The 20424-nt window shown below is 40.4% G+C and overlaps 1 protein-coding gene across 1 annotated transcript; it reads right to left on the bottom strand.

Annotated features, from left to right (window-relative positions):
- Window positions 1-1039: 1039 nt before the first annotated feature.
- On the bottom strand, window positions 1040-18658 carry CTSO (cathepsin O). The gene is made up of 8 exons (XM_040471634.1): window positions 18465-18658; window positions 15791-15899; window positions 15059-15198; window positions 12682-12849; window positions 11320-11441; window positions 5094-5257; window positions 4168-4260; window positions 1040-2022 (listed from the first exon to the last, which is right to left on the bottom strand). Exons 1-8 carry the CDS (start codon window positions 18588-18590, stop codon window positions 1988-1990), a joined length of 957 nt encoding a protein of 318 aa, XP_040327568.1. The 5' UTR covers window positions 18591-18658; the 3' UTR covers window positions 1040-1987.
- Window positions 18659-20424: the final 1766 nt, after the last annotated feature.

Genomic DNA, 20424 nt, shown 5'->3' with positions numbered 1-20424 from the left:
AATTTTGGACACATTGAGGTTAAGGTGTCTATGGGGAAAACCAAAAAATTGAATATATAGGTTTGGAGCCGAGAAAACATGTGAATGTAAAGCACATCAACACTGTGTTCACAAAATGTAGGCCTTACACTTATCAAAAGAGTCTTTTTCACCCAAAGTCAAATATAGGTTGTTTTATTATAAATGCCATCAAAATCCAGAACAGCTGAGAGGTATTATTCATTTTATAATTAAAAATCATTTAATATTTGAAAAAGATGATCAGAAGAGCACTTATACAGAAGTCAGTAAATAAATACAAGCTAGACGAACCAGGACATGGTTCCTTTCTGACCTACTTGGCTAATGAAAATTTAATCAGAATTATCAATATTTTTCCTCCTGGAACGTTTCTAAACCTGGGTCAACACATATTATTTTGAGATTGCTTCTGGTTTGGTGTAAAACAAAGAAATACAGTGTTTTGTTTTGCTTTTTTCTTTTTCTAAGAAAGGGGATGGATAAATAAAGATCAAAAGTAAGAGGAAAATGAGGCGTCCTCATTTTTTTTTAATGCTTATTTATTGAGAGAGAGAGAGAGAGAGAGAGCACGTGTGAGCAGGCTAGGCACAGAGACAGAGGGGAAGAGAGGAAGGACCCCAAGCAGGCTCCTCATTGTCAGCACAGGCCCAGACGTGGGGCTCAAACTCACGAACTGCAAGATTGCGATCTTAGCTGAAGTCAATTGGATGCTTAACCGACTGAGCCACCCAGGCACCCCCTCAATTTTTTTAGAGGCTGCTGTTATGTCTAAAATTCTGTTTTTGTTAAGATATTCCACCTTAGAAAGCAACCATAAATTTCAGAAAAGTTTGCATATGCAATATTGGATATGATTTTCTTATATTAATCCATTTAATACTATGTATTGTGCTTCTGTTCACTGAGTAGGTCAGCTCTTATGCCCCGAGGCTCTTACACTCCCACACACCCACACATAATGACTTTTGTAAGAGAGAACACCAGCATCAAGAACCAGGAACCAGGAGGAAGGCAGAGATGCACAAAAATGTGGTTCTAATGGGAACCTGGAAAAAATAAGCAGAAGAGTGGGAAACCAGAGAGCCTAGGAAATTCAGTTTGGCTGAGACCTCAGACTGATGGGATTAGGCTTTGAAAGGGGTGGTGCCTAGGAATGGTGGGAGGAACCGAAAGGTGAGATCCTGGTTTGATAAAGGCTTAGAAACAAATGGAGCCAAATAAATGGTTATAAAATAGTAAAAATAGGAGGCTTCTTTAGTCAGGGAAGTCAAGCCACTAGGAAAATTTAGGAGTGGCACAGTAAAGAGTAAGAGAAAGAGAGTGGGAAAATGCATTGCTCCTCAACACAGGGAGAACAAACTAAGAAAAAAGACCCATTGGAATCCTATTGACAAAGTTTCCTAACAATAGTCTCTCAGACAACGCTACTTGAGTTTTTCCTACCATATAGCTGCCATATCGGTCCTTCAATTTCAATCTATTTCTCTTAAAAAGTGCCTTTCTCCTTTTGCTTCTTTCTACATGACCTTTCTACAGCTCAAGGGGTATGCGTCTTTTGTGGAGGTAAAGCAATTGGCATTTCAAAATCTTTAAGAAATTCCATCTCGGTGGGCTGTGAATTGTGAGAAGCACACCCCGTTTTAGGCTGGCTTTCTTCTATATAAGTGTGAGCTAAGGCTAGTGATTATATTCTACAAAGGAAAAGCAATCCCTATCCCTCCTTTAATCTTACTAGAAGTATATCATTAAAACAAGCAAACAAAAACAATAATCAAACCAGGTAAGTGTCTTCAAATTGAAGAAATTCTTAACTTGACCTTCATCCTAAAGTAGGCAACTCTTCCACAGATTACTTCCCGGCCACTGAGCTGATGGCCTACAGGCAAATAACACTGAGAATGAACTCTATGCTCCATTCCATTATGAACCTTCATTTTCGTAGTTGTCCCTTGATCTGCCCAACAAATCACACAAATACAGCAGAAACAGAATCTGCAATACCTAGAAAAAAAGAAATCATCAGTGCTAGTCTATTTCCTCCAAAAAATAATGGAATGATTATAGCTGTTAGGATAAATATGGCAACTTCAAAAGAAGATATTAGAAGACATGACTAATATTTTTGTTTCAAGAAACTACAAAAACCCCCCAAAGACTTATTACCTGAATAGATGAATATATCTGAAATCTTTATTGCACTCATATATATTGCTTAGAGGCAATACAATTATTTATAGGACTGTTTTAAATACAATTTGAAAATTCAAACTTGGAACTTGCACAAAATTTAAATAAATCACAAATGTGCTATGCTTTCTTGGCACACAAGACCATACATCTCAATATCATGGCGAAAGCAATAAACAGTCCATTTGAAGACTGGATTTCAGTGTAATTAGCTATGTATTTAAAATCTCTTGGGGCCATGGGATGCTGTCTGTGTCATAACATCATTCATAAGAGAAATGTGATCATCACCAGGTATGGAACTTTCAGGAAATACTCATTTTCAGGAAGGATTTGGATCCCTACATAATTACTAACCAGGCAAGCTTTGGAAAATCAAATTGGAAAACAGGTAGACAGGAGAAATTATTTCAACTCACCCTCAGTAGATGGGGGATGAAGAAGAGGTGTGTGTGGGGGGAGGGATACAGAGTCAAAATGAGGCAATTATGAACCAATGTTGAATCATGTTCTTGCAACTCTCGTGCCAGAGCTCTGAAGCAGCCTAGATCCAAGCACCACCACTTTGACAGAGATCATTTATGTTTAGCAGCAGAAGTTCAATGAATGGCAGCAGTAATTTACCTGCAAGTTCCAAAAATGTGAAAGCCCCCGATGATGCTAAAAAGTGGAGGCCTGATCGGGTTGCTAGTGCTCTGGCTGGAAGATTTCTGTGAGGATCACTCTCCTTCATAAATAACTGAAGATAAATATTTTATTGGGGTGATAGAACAAATCATTGATTAACTCTCATGGATCCTACTTTATGCAACTATTGGCCAGTAGTCACTAGGCTGAATCAAAATATAAACTGTCAAACTTTTCTGTACTCTCTTTTCTCAGTCTATCTGGAGGGTTCTACAACTTTTAAAAAACCTGTATGCATGTTAGGAATCATTGTAATGAGAAATTAAATGATCACTTTCATATGTAATATAGTTTGGCTCAAACTTGATTCCTAACTATGCTGATTTTCTAGATCAAAAACCTTAGAATATAGGTTTAAATATAGGTTTTTAGAATACAGCATAAAATACTAAACTAGCTGTTTTAATTTTGCTTGTAGTTAATTACCAAAAAAAAAAATTGTTATTCAGTAAGATAAGTATATTTGGTATTTGCTTTAGCCTCTCAATCCCAGTTCTTGTTTTGCTTGAATCTATAGGTGTGACAAGGGACATATTAAATCAGAGACCATCCTAATGCCCATATTTTCATACATTTTGATACAAAGAAAAAGTGATTTTTGATAATCCTTGAGCGAATATGATAATGCACAAGTTGAGAAAAATTCATACAGTTATATAAAATAAATTAGAACTAGGTGATGTTTTTGGAGAATTTTGGACTCCTAAGTTGATTATTTATATGGTGTTTGAAGTTAACTTCAGTAAATTATTACACCCTTTTATCATATTTTGCTCATTATATTTGTTTTCAGGGAAGTCTCTCCTCCTTTTCAAAATATGAACATATGCAATAGTGTCTCTTTTAAGAACACTGTTTAATTAGGTTAATTAATTAATTTATTTTTGAGAGAGAGCAAGCACATGGTTGTGCATGCACATGAACAGGGGAGGGGCATAAGGAGGGGCAGAGGGAGGGAGGGAGGGGGAGAGAGAGAGAGAGAGAGAGAGAGAGAGAGAGAATCTTAAGCAGGCTCCAGGCCCAGCAAGGAACCCCACATGGGCTCGATCTCATGACCACGAGATCATGACCTGAGCTGAAATTGAGTCAGATGCTTAACCGACTGAGCCACCCAGATGCCCCAACACTATTTTATTTGTAACAGTTGGCTAAAGAATGAAAATTATTACTGTAAAAGTATACTATGGACTGGACAGGTATATAATTTTAATATAGTCAAAGTATCTTCCTGTACAGTTAGCCTGAAGTTTTAAACATCAATTCATGACTCACCACAAATATTGCCTCCCATTTTAACATGGGCATAGCCATCTACTCCCCATGAACTTCCCCATGAGTTCCGCACAATCCAATATGGAGTATTTCCTACAAGATATAAAATGGCAACAAGTTCTGAAAAACTCAGATTTTTTTGTGAATGCATGTTTATTTAAAGGCTAGTTCTGGATAAGTATAGTAGCTCTGAGCAAAAGATTAAAAATGTAATGTTATTCTAATATATACTAGCCAAGTAAATCAGAGCTGTAGTTAGTGTCACACTCTAATAATGGAAAAATACACGTTTGAATTTGGATAGCATGATATGAAAACATACACGCAATTCCAGGGAATTAGGAAAGGGGGGGCGGGGGGGGGAGAACTGTTAGATATGTATGATAAAATAATAAGCAGGTCTTTTTTCCCAACAAGTATTGTAAACATTCGAGGTGGAGAATGCACATTATTTAAATCAAGAATTATCATCGTTTTAACACGGTGTTAATTGATTGGTGGGGGGGGGGGGGACATGACAGGGCATTTGTACCTGGAAGTCTACTGAAAAGCTGTAAAGGTCTTAGGAGGACTTAGACATAGAACAACCAAATTTCAGCTTGGTTGATTGAATGACTGATTGATTTTTAAATGTTTTTATTTATTTTTGAGAGAGAGAGAGAGATAGAGTATTAGTGAGGGGGTGGGCAGAGAGAGAGGGAGACACAGAATCCAAAGCAGGTTCCAGGCTCCGAGCTGTCAGCACAGAGCCCGATGTGGGGCTCAAACCCACAAACCATGATATCATGACTTGAGCTGAAGTCGGATGCTTAACCGACTGAGCCATCCAGGCGCCCCGAAATTTCAGCATTTTAAAAATAATGGCGATCATTTGTTAATCAGAGTTCAGGCTGGAAAGTAACCAATCAAGTCTGTTCAGCACTTACCTATTTTATCAAACCCGGTTATGAGAACTGCATGATTTGCTTCTCCACTAGAGCAATGGTGCTGTATTATGCCTCCTAAATAGTCTTGCCAGCTCACTGCATCTACTACCACGACCAATGGGCCAAAGGTGACAAGTGCTTTTGCCATTTCGTCTTCTTGGTCACTACCAAAAGAGGAAATATACAGTCAAGGAGGTGAGAGAGAGAACACAAGCAGGGGAGGAGCAGAAAGAGAGGGAGACTGAGAATCTCAAGCAGGCTCCATACCATCAGCCCAGAGCCCCATGTGGGGTTTGAATCCACAAACCGTGAGATCATGACCTGAGCCGAAATCAAGAGTCGGACACTTAACCGACTGAGCCACCCAGGTGCCCTAAGGAGGTTAGTTTTTGAGGTAAAGATATTTTATAATCTATTTAATCTGTGCATGGTTAGGAATAGATTTGGTTGCAATTACAGAAGATGTAAAGAACGGAAACTAGAAGAAGTCTGGGAGATCGACAGCCCAGGACTGCTATGAGGCTCCAAGATATTGGAAGTCAGAATCTTTCTAGATTCTCGTTCTGCCATGTGAGGTTCCCATTGCCAAGGTCAATTTGTGGCCCAAGGTGGCTGCTGGAGCTCTAGCCATTCAACATATCTTTTAAACAGCAAAAAGGAGAACGAAGGGCTACATTCCTGTCAAGAAGACTTCTGAAAAGTAACGTGCACATTGTGCATATGCTTATATGTATATGTATTGGCTAGTACTCAGTTACGGGTTAACTAAGTTTAGCTTCAGGGAAGATGGGAAGTGGAGTTTTGTAGCTAGCTAGAGCATCTAGTTCTAAGGGGATTCTTCTAATAAGGAAAGTGAGAAGACTGAATGCACGGAGACATATCTCTGCCACACCATGTGAGAATCAAGAAACTGACCAACTTCTGTTAACGGAACGCCAAATGCAGAAATCATAGGGGAGGGTTATCTCAAAGTGGCGACTGTCATTATGCAACAGAAGAGATGCCAAGGTACCAGGAGAACCAGTACTAGATTGCAAAGACTGCGAAAGACATAGTTATTGCTCTCACACATGGACGTGTACTGATAAAGCCTAATGTTACACAACACTCAGCCGTCATCAATCTTGGAAGTATGTGATTAAACCATTATTTACACTTTTACAGGTCAGCTTTGTGTGTGGACACTGAAACCAAGTCACTCACATTTCAAGCCATTTAGATAGCATTTGTGGGAGTGTATTGCCACAGCAAGCTATGGTTGGATTTGTAGCTTGAAAGAGTAAATAATCCATCGTCATATCCAGCTGGAGATCAGTTTCTATCAAGGGGATATTTTGTCCACAGGTGGGGAAAAAACTGAGTGCATAAGAGAATTCATTGAGACAGAAACTACACATTCATTCTAAACATTTATCCATATTACCTGTTAACACGAAGATCTTTTTCTTGGAGATCTATAAGCAGTCAATCCCAATTTTTGCTACCGTAATAATAACTTGTATTCATTAATATTACCTTGGGACAGGTAGGGTATAGTCCGTGAAGTTCCACATAGCTAGGTTCAAATTCCAGCTACAGACTGGAGTCATTTCAGTCACACTGGAGTCCAGTGACTCCAGCAGGTGACTGAAGTCATCTATGTCGCAAATCAGTATAAGGATAAAATTGTAGGTATAAATTTTATAGCATGCCTACACATAAATCATACTCTACATTTAAAATAAATATTGCTTCCTTTTCTTATTTCTAAGTTATCTAATAAACCAATTTTGCTCAGCATAGATTGTAGTGTATAATGTGTATTTTATTGTATTCAAATTTTTGAACATTTTATAGTAAAAATTTTGACTATTTTGCTATCCAAATATGACAAATAGGATTATCTCTGTAAAACAGTGATACAGCTGTCTCTACCTTTTGAAGAAAACAAAAGCTATACCGTAAATATATGACATCAAAGATCCAGTGTCAAGGACAGCATGATGGAAAGAGAAACATCAAGAAGAAGAAATCGTTTTTAGAATGCAAAGGGTAATTAACATTGTACGATCAAAAACCAATTGAGTAATAGTCTCTGCTTGGAGGCAGCACTAAAGAAAAGATATCAAAGATGCTGGAAAATACGAAATAGGAAGACATGCCAGTCAAGACCAGCAGGCAAAAGTTCCATTTAGCCCCAGAACCGACTAGCATTGTTACCATCTGTGTTTCAGAAAGACGTTGGCTTTTATCAAGTCCAAATATACTCCAAACAGCATCTTTTTTCCATTATTAGCCCAATATAGAATTACAATTGACCGTGAACCCAGGGATAGGGGTGCCGAACCTCCACATAGTGGAAAGTCCACATATAGCTTTTGACTCCCCAAAGCCTTAATAGTCTACTGTTGACTGGAAGACTTGCTGATAACATAAGCAGTGGATTAACCTATTTTTTGTACATTTTATGTACTCAATTACTGTATTCCTGCAATAAAGTTAGGGAAAAAAGTTTTCGTAAAATCATAAGGAAAATAAAATACAGTACCATATTGTATTTACTGGAAAAAAACCCACGTATTAGTGGAACATGCAGTTCAAGCCTGTGTTGTTTGAGGGTCAAGTGTACTATCAAAATATACTCTGCTGATAATGGACACGTTATCAAATCTTTTCCCATATGTTTACTATCCACTTTATGGATCAGTAAGATACAAATCCTACAATCTTCAAAAGAATTCTCAAGTTTACTGTCATCGAGATTTAGTGACTAAGGTAGGTCTTTTCTGTTCTAGACTCTACATGAGTATGTAGATTTCCATTTTCTCATTCCTAGAACTCAGTGTGTTAATACCGTGCCCTAGTTTTTCAGCCCATTGTTAATATGGGGTTCCTTCTCTTTTTCTTGACATAGTCACTCTCATATTTATTTTGAGTTCTGAAAGGTCTTCCCTGGGGCCTGATAAACAAAAATGCATGAAGAAGCCTGGATATAAATGGTAATTTTCCTTTGCGACTAGACTATGTTCTTATGATTCAGTGAGGTTTTGCTTGTTTGGTTGGTTGCTGGTTGGCTTAGTTTTAATCTTTTCAGGCTCTGCATGAGATTTTTTGGAGTTTTTGGCCGATAGCTGTGTGTGGGCTCACACTGTCTGAAACTACTGAAAAATTAAAGAGCTCATGACCTGAGAAATAGAGGGAGGGAAAAAGTAGGAGTTTCAGAGCTCGACAAATATGAATTCTAATGTGGCCCTATAGTTAGTTCACGAGCTCTGTGACCCTCCCTGAGTCTCAGAAACCTCAATGGAAGTGACGGTATTTAAGTGTTAGGGGCCTAGTCGAGTGCCTGGTTACAGCGTTGCTGTGGAAAATCTTCCCAAGTCCTCTGGCCTTTGCCACTGCGGTGGTGGTGCTGGTGTTGGAGGCGGTAACAGGGGCACAATCAGCCTGGCTTCAAACATGGGGCCCGCTGTGGTTTTTTGCCTGAGGCTCTTCTCTTAAAGAGCCAGGAAATCCAGCTCACCCCCCCCCCCCCACCTCTACCCTGGCAGCACCCTCAACTGACACGGAATGCAGTGATCATCAATTTGGATGGGATAACATTGAAATGCATAGTTTACCTTGGCCCCAATAGCTCCCCGGTAGGACCAGTACCCTCAGTTCTATTTTGCTTAATACGAAAACCCTTCCTTTCCTGTTCTGTCTCATTTCTCCATTTCCCTTCCAGAGTTTCTCGGGATTACTGCTGGAACATGATGTTGCTTGCTGAATCCGTTCCTGCCTTAGACTTTCATATCTCCAGTGACAGTTAATTCCATCCTTTCAGCTGTTCAGGCCAAAAAGCCTGTTCTCCTCCTTGACTCTCTCCTCTCTCATTCTTTACATAAAATCCCTCAATATTCTCTGGGGGGGGGGGGGGGGGCTTTACTTTCTATGAGGGGTATTAACCTATTATGTCTCATATCTAAGACCATTCTTCTAACGCTGCTCCGAGATTATTACTAGGTAACCTTTTCTTTCTTTCTTTCTTTCTTTCTTTCTTTCTTTCTTTCTTTCTTTCTTTCTCTTTTTTCTTTCTCTTCTTTTCTTTCTTTCTTTCTTCCTTCCTTCCTCCCTCCCTCCCCCTCTCTCTCTCTCTTTCTTTCTTTCTTTCTTTCTTTCTCTTTTTTCTTTCTCTTCTTTTCTTTCTTTCTTCCTTCCTCCCTCCCTCTTTCTTTCTTTCTTTCTTTCTTTCTTTCTTTCTTTCTTTCTTTCTTTCTTTCTTTCTTTCCAGATTACCTTATCTCCTAGTAGTCTTGTCCATCTTCTCTCCATTACAGTCCCAGTGGGCATCATTGTTCTTTAAATATGCCAAACATGTTTCTGTCTCAGGGCCTTCGCCCTTACAGCTCCTGCTGGGAACAGTATTTCCCTAGATGTCTACATGGCTATATTCCCATGCTTCTCCAGGTCTTTGCTCAAATGACATCTTTTCAAAAAGCTCCGTCCTGGCCCGTATACTCCCCTTCCTTCAACCTGATGTTTCCTCTTCCTCCCACCATTTTACTTAGTTTTTTTTAGAAATGATTACACCTAACATGCTGTACATATTTTTGTTTTCCTTATTGCCTGTCTCTATCACTAAAATACAATCAGTTTTTTGTCTGTTTTGTTCACTGCTGAGCCCCCAGAACCTGAAACAAAGTTCAGTAAGTATTTGAGAAGGAATGAGTAAATCAAAGAGAGATCTTCTTGGGGGAGTCTAACACAATTAGCTTAGCACTGTATGTTTATATTCAGTGAATGTTTATATTCAGTGTAAACATAGAGATTTTTTTTAGTGGGACCTCTGTTCTTCTTAGCCAAAGAATTACATGGATCATACTTCAGGTCCAATGCCAGTGACTTACATTCTCTCTCTCTCACTCTCTAATTCAAGCTAATGCCTATTCTTCTCTGGTTTCTTCCTAATTTTTTTTTTTTTTCACTTTGCTACTCATGATGGGGCATTCCCTGAAATTTTTAAGTGACATTTTGAAAATCGAGTTATTTCTCGTGCACACGCCTTCCTTTTACTCCCAAGGAACTGGTAGCTGATAGAAGCACACTTTCTCATTGCTGAAAGTGCATTTCCTTCAAAAAGATGTGGAATGATGCACTCAATGACTTTGCACATTTAGTGATTGATTCTGAGGAGCCTCCGTCTGTGGGATCGCAGTTCTCTGGTGTTTGGTTCCTAGGGTCACCCCGAGAGTCCTTGCTGTGGACAGGAGCTGTGCCGGCAATGTGCCAGCCCTCTGGTACACTCGTGCTTATTCAGAGGGGTTCCATTTTCTTCAATGATCTAATTTCACCCTTGATTTCCTTCAGATCTCATGGGTTGGCACCATCTGGATCAAGAGACTCTTTTATATTCAGTATCAGTATGTTTTAGGGTAGTCTGTCACCTCAGCTGAATATAATTTACTTTCTGCTTTCTCTGTTTCAAAAGACTGTGTGAAGTTTCCTCTACATTTTTTTAAACGCAAAAAGGAGTTGTTTGTGTCTTCCTTTGTCCTATTATCCCTGAACACCTATCTTGCACTGTATTGAATGGTCACAATGGTTTTCTAGCTGGCTTTCAGGTTTTCATGCATTTTTAAAGCCCTTTTTAACGACTGTTTCCCTCTGAACCTACCCAAAGTCATCTTGCCCTTCAACTTCCAACACTTCAGGGCCCTTCCTCGGCCTATCTTTATCCACCCCTGTGCGTCCCTCGTGCCTATAGTGCATGCTGCATAATCTACCGCCAGTAATATACTCTTACTTGCTTCTAAGTTTCAGTTTATGCTTTTCTTAAAGTTAATGCTTTAAAAAATCCAAGGGTGTTCAAAAAATGCTTCTTGGTCATGTAGATTGCTTGATATTAGCTGGAGAGTAACACAAAGCAATTGTGGATTGATTCAACAGTAAGGTTGAAATATACTAATGGCAATTATGACAACTCAATTTGTTAAGAGGAAGGTGGTCAGTATAAATTACACCTTAAGCTGGATTTAAATGTGTTAATTCTATTCTAATGACAAATGGAAAAATAAGCTGATCATGCATAAGAAACAACATCCATTGGTTGTTGTAACAACCATAGCACTCCATTGGTCTCTTTAGTAAAAAGCAGGTCTTAAAATAAGTAGGCACTTATGCCTTCAATCAAGTTATTAATTCTGAATAGCCAACGGATCAGAAATTAAGAAATAGAGGGAAAGACACACTAGGATAAGACAATTACCTGAAGTCATATGCAGAATAACCTTTGATTGAAAATCCAGAATGTGAATCAGAAAAGTAACGGCACAGGCCATTTTGCGCTTTGAATGGGTACTCTGAATCTCTCACCAGTTTTACATGCGTCTAAGAGAAAATGAACATCCAGAATGTTCTTTATTTAAAATGCAATTGTTTTAGAAATCATATAGAACTTACTGCAACATGTCAAAATAAGATTCAACTTGGCCACGCCCTCATCACGCGGATATTCCTTACGTTACTAAGACCTTAGATTAAATCTTTGGGTGTTTGGTAGGGACATACTAAGTAATTAAACTCAATTATCTTTCTCTCCTACTATTGTTTCCCTATATCTTCCTTCCTTAGAACCTTCTTCCACTGGATAATAAAGTTTTATCATTTTTCTCCTGAGGTTAAAATAAGGTGAGCCATTTTCCTTCCAAAGCCATAAGTTCTGTCAGCAAGTCTCTGAGACTCACTCAGCACAGCGTTTTATGCACAGGCAATGGGCAGGTCAAGCATTCTTTCTATCCACATCTTTGTGCCATTCGACTGGCACATGTCATTTATTTTTTAGTTGTCGAGACGCAATCTTACTTTCCTGATTCCTGGCGTTACAGAAGCCAGGGACCACACCATTCTTGGTTGCCCCTGATGTGTACCGAGCAGCTTCTGGTATGCAGTGACTCAAAATACAGAAAATGAACAAGGAAAGGATATTCAAATTTGGGAAATTCCAGCTTGACCACTTTTACAAAACATAGCAACAGCCTCACTGTCTGGCTTCATGCAGTGGATACTGGATAGAGGACAATGTCAGAGAGTGTCCTAAGAACACCGAGAGACACTGTGGTATATATATGGGATAAAGCTCTTCAGTGGGAACAGAAGACTTAAGACACAGTCCTGGCTCAGCTGCTAATTTGGCAACATGATCTCACCTCTCAGGGCTCATTTCTTCATCCACATAAATAGTTACTACATTTGCTGATTTCTAACATCCCTTATAATCTCATTATTCAAAAATTCTATGGAAATCAATAATCGTATGTTCTCATCCTTCTGGGACATGATGCGAATGTCTCTATGTAAAAGAGCACTGACCTATTAAGAAGTGCTAAGAAATAAACATACATGTTTTTCTGAAAACGGATCTCAGGTAAGATTTTTCACGCTTTGATTTCTCAACAGCCGACTTGCCTGAAAGCAATTCATTTTGAAATCTGATTAATTCAAGCTTTGGTCGTTTAAATTTCTGAACTTAAAAACATTCTTTGGTATATGGGAGTAAACTGTTTCCATTCTAAATGCATGTTAAGTAAACAAAAGCGGAAACGAAGAGTTCGAAAGGCCGAGAAATCACCTTATTCAGCCAGTTCAAAGCATTGAGAGTAGACCCTCCATTGCAGCCGTAATTATTATATGAACAATCAATGACCTGCTGAACACTTAGGTCTTCCAAAGGCTTCCCTTTTATCGCATATGCAGATTCAACGGCACCCACCACACTGAAGGCCCAGCAACCTCCACACTGTTTAAAAAGAGAGATAGCATAGTGTTTATCCTCAAATGATGTCCAAACCAAGTTTGCCAACATCTCTACATATCACAAGTTATCAAGTCAATTAACATGAGCAGACTCTGCGGGGGGGGGGGGGGGGTGTGCAAAATACTGCCCATCCTGTAGATTTTCCAACTGCCAAAAGAAAGGAAAACCAAAATTCTCTTTCAAGCATCAAAATGTAATCATAAGAAAAGATAAATTGGTAGTATTGCTATTGCACAGTAGACAATGCAAGAAAAAAGCGAATTTTAGAGACTGAGAAAACACTTGGACGAACTGATGGTCTTTTAAAAGACTAACCAGTGCATTGAATGGGACTTCTGCTTTTAGGAAGTGTACCAACTTCCTTCTTGCTTCTCCCTGGACACTCTGCCGCTATGACATCCACCATCTCCATGAGGTGACATGGGGTGAGGATATGTCATATACGTTGTACTCATGACTTGATGGACACGGGAACTGAATGATTTACTTTTTTAGGCTGTCAAGGAGCCAGCACGGGCATATCACGTATGCCCATAAAATGTCATAATGATAAAAACCCATACTGGTCATGCCTTACTCAAATATTGCCTGACACTCTTCCTGATTCTGGATCTATTAACTGGATCTTATTGAACAAACTGGAACAAAAGAATAAAAGTGTTGGTCCTGAAAAAAAGGGGAAAGATGGAGGAAATGAAATCAAGGATCATGCACAAGGAAGAAGGACCCATAGAAAAGGCACAGGTAAGAGTAAGATTTGCAATTGGGCCCTGCTGCCTTAATCATAGGACATGGGCTGCATGGCCCATGCAAAGAAAGGAAGACGAACAATTGGTCGTCTTTGTCGAGCAACTTTAGTGCTTTAGGTGTCTTACTAGATCTATATCTCCAGCGCCTATGGCATAGGAAAATATGCAGTAACAAACTCTACTTGTGGGTTTCCACACCTTGAGAAAAGCAAATACAGATTGCAGGGCACCATACCAATAGCTAGCTTTAGTTTACCTTTCCATAGCTGCCCCAGGAGGGCAGTTTCTGTTCAAAAATATCTCTCCAGTATATTTCTTTGTTTTTTTTTTTTTTAATTAGAAAAAAATACTTTAATGTTTGTTTTTGAGAGAGAGGGAGAGAGAGAGGAAGAGAGAGAGAGAGAGAGGGAGAGAGGGAGAGAGACAAAGCACAAGTGGGGAGGGTCAGAGAGAATGGGAGACACAGAATCCAAAGCAGACTCCAGACTGTGATCTGTCAACACAGAGCCCGACGTGGGGCTCAGACCCACAAACCATGAGATCATGACCTGAGCTGGATGCTTAATCGACGGAGCCACTCAGACACCCCTACAGTATATTACTTTGATTAAATATTACTAATTCTGGGGTGCCTGGGTGGCTCAGTCGGGTGGGCAGCCAACTTTGTCCCAGGTTATGATCCCACACTTTGTGGGTTCAAGCTCCACATCGGGCTCTGTGCTGACGGCTCAGAGCCTGGAGACTGCTTTGAATACTGTGCCTTCCTCTCTGCACCTCCCCCACTCTTCTCTCTCTCTCAAAAATAAGTAAACATTAAAAAAAAAGAAAGAAAGCACTCCCCTCGTCTGTTGAAGTTTAAAAAAAAAAAGATTAATTCAATTGTATTCCTTTAATACAATACAGACACTTCCTGGAAGGATTCAGTTTCTGACTAATACTTCACTCTGGATTCAATAATAAAGCAAATAAATGATCTGGTGGTAGAATTTATATCAACGGATGTATAACCTGAGAAGTAAAAAAGGCATCCTAACCAGATAGTGACTGCTCTAAGACACTGCACACCAGGAAGCTAAAAGACCTGGTGAGGTTTCCACTGCAGATAAACTGAGACTGTATCCCTGTGATTAGGGGATCGACTTTCCCTGGTCAGCTGACATTGCCTATGCCAATGGTGGGGGTTCAGAGGGACAGGCTTATCTTCAAAATAACAGTCAGGCTTTGGCCTCTGTCTCTCATTTCACCAGAGATTCTCCCTTAGTTGTCATTTCTGGATGATTGGAGATCATCTCTGTGACTTTACCCAGAGAAATGATGGCTTCTATCACAAGTTTGACTGAACTGGACCTCAAAGGTGACTTCCCACACTAAGAGTATTTAAAAAGAGAAAAGCAACAGCAGCAGCAGCAGCAACAACAACAACAACAACTCCTGAAACTCACCGTCTGCTGGTTTCTCACTTGTGTTACAACACGCTTGTCCCGCCAGTCGAATCTTAATGGTAAAGACACATTGGGTATGGATGTTTGCACTTCTGCTCGGTATCTGGGCAATCTGGAAGGTTTGCTTCTTAAGTAAATAGCTGAATTGAAACATGGAAGGAAAAGGCAGCCAACATTATATTATAGGGAGGCCCCCTGGGATTCTTTTTGCAGGAACTTTTCAAACAGAAACAGTAGCTTTCTGGTAGAACCTGCCATTTGAGATTTTCCTTTATGCTTTCTCGTAACATGAAATGCACTCACTGAAAGCTACCAAGATAGGAATTCCCACAATAGTACTAGGAGTTGCCACAGAAAATGACTTGTCTTTTAGAACTTGGTCAATAATAAAAATGAGTCTTCTTGACATCGCTGGTTTTATCCTAACCCATGGAACTGTGGATGTCTTGAATAGAAACAGCACTAAAAAACTGCACAAAGGATGGAACATTGGCCCTTTCAGCCACATGGAAACGTCTACAATTATAACATTTAGATCTTAGGCAATAATTACAAGAGAAGGACCATGAATTAATTTTTCTGTCAGCACCTGGCACATGCTTGACGTTCAGTATGTAATAAATGTTAACTATGACTCACGTCACCAGATTCACAATTACAGAATTCATCAAAAATTACAGGAACAAAGAAAAATCCGGAAACCAAACAACCAATGGCACAATCACACCATACCTTTAAACTCTTCAGGAAACAAATGAGAAAACTGATTTATTCCATAGACGGCACTGGAGTTTTCACCAGGGAATACAGAATTCAAGTATCGATGTCTATGAAGACTTTCCTAAAAGAAGAAAAAAGTTAATTTACATGACCTATGTTAACTTTGCAGAGCAATTTATATGTAACTAAATTGGGCATATTTTTCAGGTATTAAAAGTCAAAGCTTGATTTCTTTCCTGAAGATCACAATGAAAGACTGCATAAGAGGCCCAGATCAGATTTATAGGCATTTGTATGAAAACTACCATCTGATTTCAGGTACATTTTTGAGGCCGGGAAAGGTATCTCGAAAGGTATCTCGTATCCATTTATAATTCCTCTTCCCTAAGCATGTTAAAAGCACTAAATATGTTTGTTTAACACACTGGAAAAAATAAAATGAATTGCAAATAAACACTAGATGCTAGTGAAAAGTATCACCAACTGAAACTCATTAGATTAAAAAATTTTGAATTTGGAAAGTGTGTCTTTATCTTTGTATTTCCCAGCACTAAGTAACAAAGCATGACAAAATAGACAAGTAAATAATAAATAAATCTGATTCTTTTTGAGCTGTATAGAGATGTCTATCTCATTAAGGGTAACAAGTCTTTATGAAAAAGAGGCAATCCTGGAAATGTCCCAGGAAGATACATTGGCTTGTCGATCTGGAGGGAAAATGTGGCCATTATTTACAGATTCCTCGGCTCTGAATGTTGTAACTTATCTTAACCTATGAGAAAATGCTTCCATTTCCTAACGCTAACCAACCATGCAGGAGCAATAAAACTTCAGGGGACTACCATTTGATAAGTTTCCAACTCTAGCTCTTATGTATTTGTTTATGGATTTATGTGTTTATTGTGTGCCTGTGTCTTAAACCTATAAGCAAAATGAGGGCAAGAACTGCCTGTCTTACTCATCACCGCATTTCCCGCACTGAGCACTTGGCTGGCACACAATAGATGTTTAATTACTATTTGTTGTTGAATAAATACACAAAGGACATTTTGCATTCATGCTCTTAATAGCTTTAGGCTCTTTATTTTTAAGCAAATTATTACTGAAACTAATCGTAATCTTATTTTCTCCTTACTGAGCTGTCCTGGAAGGATTATTAATGAAATAATTAACGCCCAGCATGGAGCCCCATGCATCAGGATCTTGAGATCATGACCTGAGCTGAAATGGAGAGTAGGACGCCCAATGGACTGAACCTCCCAGGTGCCTCTGAGAAGAGTTGCATTTTGTAGACAATCGTCTCCTGGGTATGGCCTCTTGACAGGACCAACATGAATAACTCTATAAGTAAATACATATCCTTATAAATTATATAAGTTAAAAAATATATTTATTACTCTGGCCTCCTTGTGCCTACAATCCTCCAAAATGATTTTCTTGAGGAGTAAGGCAGTGCGTTTATTTATTCAGCCAAGGAATGCCATTATCAGTATAGATGAGATGAACTACATTCTCCCTACAGGGTGTGGGTCACCACAGTACACAACCAAGTTCAGGGCAGGGGTAGAATATAGGACAGGAAGTTTGTTCTCAAACAATTGTACCGGTGCTTCTGGTTTTAAAAGCTACAATGCAACTCAAGAGCAATAAAACACACCTTCGTTTGGGCAAAACACAAGAATGGACAGAATTAGGCAAGGTTAGGACTTCCTCAACAATGGAATTTTCTAGGGGAGAGAGGAGGAGCAGAAAAGAGTACAGCTATAGAATTCCAGGAGAAATCCCAACAGTATATCAGCAAAATATATATATATATATAATTCCAAAAAGCCGTATTACTAAATTCGTACTTTTATTTAGAACAAATCAATTTTCTTTTACAATGAAATGACATCTTTCATGATTAAAAAAGTTGTTAAATGGTATCAGATACAGAGAACACACTGAGGCAAGTTCTAAATCCGTATCTCTTGATCTCCGTAAAAACCTATTTATATTCAGCTAATTCGGTCCATTCTAGAGTTTGAATGCTGGGGTAAAAATCTAAGCATTATTATGAAGACTTCCGAAAATAATGTGAAAAGGAAATTAAATGCTTCCTCCTTTTCAAAATCTATTTCCACCAAGTGAAGAAGAATTTTTAAGGTCGCTACACCAATTGAAGGAGGCCCCGTTCACGCAAATCATAAATGGGAAGGATTCTGTGACCTCTCTAAATGCAGGTTCTTTGTTTAGAACATTGTGTTACAGGAGGTCACCAGCGCCCCCCTGCGGAAGGAAAACTGACGGGTTTCTTCCGCCTTTATCTGGTTCTTTTCACTGTAAAGGAACGGCTTTGGAAGGCAGTGAGGGCAGTCCAGGGGACTGCTAAAAGGGGTGCTTCTTCCAATCGAGAATACTTTGAACATATCCATTGATTACTTTGGGCGTATCATATAAATCTACCGCGACGAATCTTCCCCAGAAAATCAAATCTTTTGGTCAGCCCAGGCAAGGGAGAGCTGGCACATGGGGAAAGGAGGGAGAGGTTGACTTGCGAACTTGTCAGAAACCCCAAACCCATCACTGAGCTGCGGGCCGGGTGACCACCAGGAGTGGCGGCTCTCACTGGTCCCCTGCCCCAGCCCCGACCCGGGACCTGAAGGGGCGACCAGGAAACAGACACAGGGCGGCGCGCGCTCGGTACCCGGAAGGCGGCTGCCTGTCGCTCGCGGCTCCGCGGCTCCGTCGCCGTGAAGGTGGCGCGGGGGTCCGCAGCGCGGCCGCAGCAGCAGAAGCAGCAGCAAAGCAGCCAGAGGGCCCGCAGCTCCATCCCCGCGCCCCGCTCCCGGAGGCCGGCGGCCGCCAGCTCCCGCCGCCTGTTTTCTCTTTCGATTCCTCGGCTCCTCCCCCTCCCGGGTTTGCAGGGCGGGAGCGGCGGAGCGGGGCGCCGGGGGCTGGAGACGCCGACGCCGCTTTCGTCCCCATTGTTCTGTAGGTGGGAATCCGGTTAGCCGGAAACCGTTGCGGTGCTCGCTGGGTTTTTTTTTTTTGCGGAAGCCTTAGGCACTTGGCCACATGCTTTCTGGTGTCGTCTCCCAGCTGTGACAGCAAAGCCTGAGTGTCCATGTGCCGTATGCGACAATGTGGACGACTGTGTCACCTTCGCTTCCGGAATGAAGTTCTTCATTTTTCTTCCTTTTGTCTCAGACTGATTCAGGCAGTATTTGAAGTTAACTTGGTTTGATGCCTGTGATTCCTTCAACGAGGGTCTCTAACGTTCAGGACCTAATTCTAAAATGTTAGCGAATCTACACAAAGGCACTCATTAGTGTAGCAGATGTTTGTGAATATGTTAACAAAAATTTACAGTTGTGAAAATGCACAGTTTCTTTATCTGGAGATTGTGGCCATTTCAAAACTCTCAAGCCTGTTTCTCCACTTGCAAAGAAAGGTAGAGGTAGTACGCCTTTCTGCAGTTTGTGGTGAAATTTAAATATAGTAATCCCCCTAAAACATTTTGGAAGATGCCTTGCGTATTTTAATTGTTTGGTTTTAGCTATTTATTCTACTGGTAAGGTAGCTTCCCCCACCCCCACTTCTATTATTGTAACTGTTTTCCACCTTCTCAGCCTAGTTCCCAAAAGCCCATTCTTCATGCTTTCTTCTTATTTGTTTCAAGCCACATTGATGAGGTTTTGGGGTGATCGTGGGGTGGTCCAGAGCCCACAGCCAAGAAAGAATTCTTGAAGACGTGGATGGTGCAAAAAGGTGATTATATTAAAGCACGGGACAGGACCTGAGGGCAGAAAGAGCTGCCCTGGGGTTGTGAAAAGTGACTGGTTTTACACAATGAAGTTGGGGAGGTAAAGTCAAAAGGGAGACCTCCAGAGGGACTTTGATATGCTGAAGAGGACTCCTAAGACACCTGAGGCCTTGCTTTTGTCAAGCAAAGGTTGTTTTCCCTCCAGTAAGGCATTACCACTAGGACGGTGGGGGGTTCCTAGAGAAATGTCATCCACACTCTGTATTTGCCTCAAGTGTTTGTCAATGGGCTGCAGGTTATGAGGAAATTTAATTTTACCTGCCTTTTCCTTCTTGCCTTTGCTCCCCATATCATTATTGAGGGGTGATGTTTGGGGCTCCAGGAAATGGAGTCTATAGGTTTTTGGAGATTAGGCTATTGATAAGAGTGCCTTTATCTTTTAATTTACCAAGACCATTGTAAACTGATGGAGACTCCTGTCCCGTATGACTGTGATCTCTATCAGCCATTTGTTTGCTTTCCTCTTCTTTGTCCTAGGGCAGCCAGGAGTGCCTGAAGAGTATCACGCATATCCCATGTTGGGGGCGAGGGGGGGGGGGGGAGGGTGTTAGTATGTTAGTTTGTATTTTGCCCTCAGCCTGCCCCATGCACCTTCATCAACATCATTTCATATTAACCCAATCCTGGAGAATGGACTTCAGAAGGAACACAAGTAATGTACAAATCAGTTAGCATCCCAGTCTGGCAGCATCTCAGGAAAGGAATTTTTTGGTAGAAGGGGAAAAGGATTTTTCTGGTGGAAGGACCCTTGCAGGATCCCCTTGAAGGATCCTTCCTTCCTTCCTTCCTTCCTTCCTTCCTTCCTTCCTTCCTTCCCTCCCTCCCTCCCTCCCTCCCCCCC

Source organism: Herpailurus yagouaroundi, unplaced genomic scaffold, assembly GCF_014898765.1.
Source record: "Herpailurus yagouaroundi ecotype Mexico unplaced genomic scaffold, PumYag 28, whole genome shotgun sequence".
Lineage (NCBI taxonomy): Eukaryota > Metazoa > Chordata > Mammalia > Carnivora > Felidae > Herpailurus > Herpailurus yagouaroundi.
The sequence above is the reverse complement of the archived record's forward strand: the minus strand, read 5'-3'. Positions and strand labels throughout refer to the sequence as shown.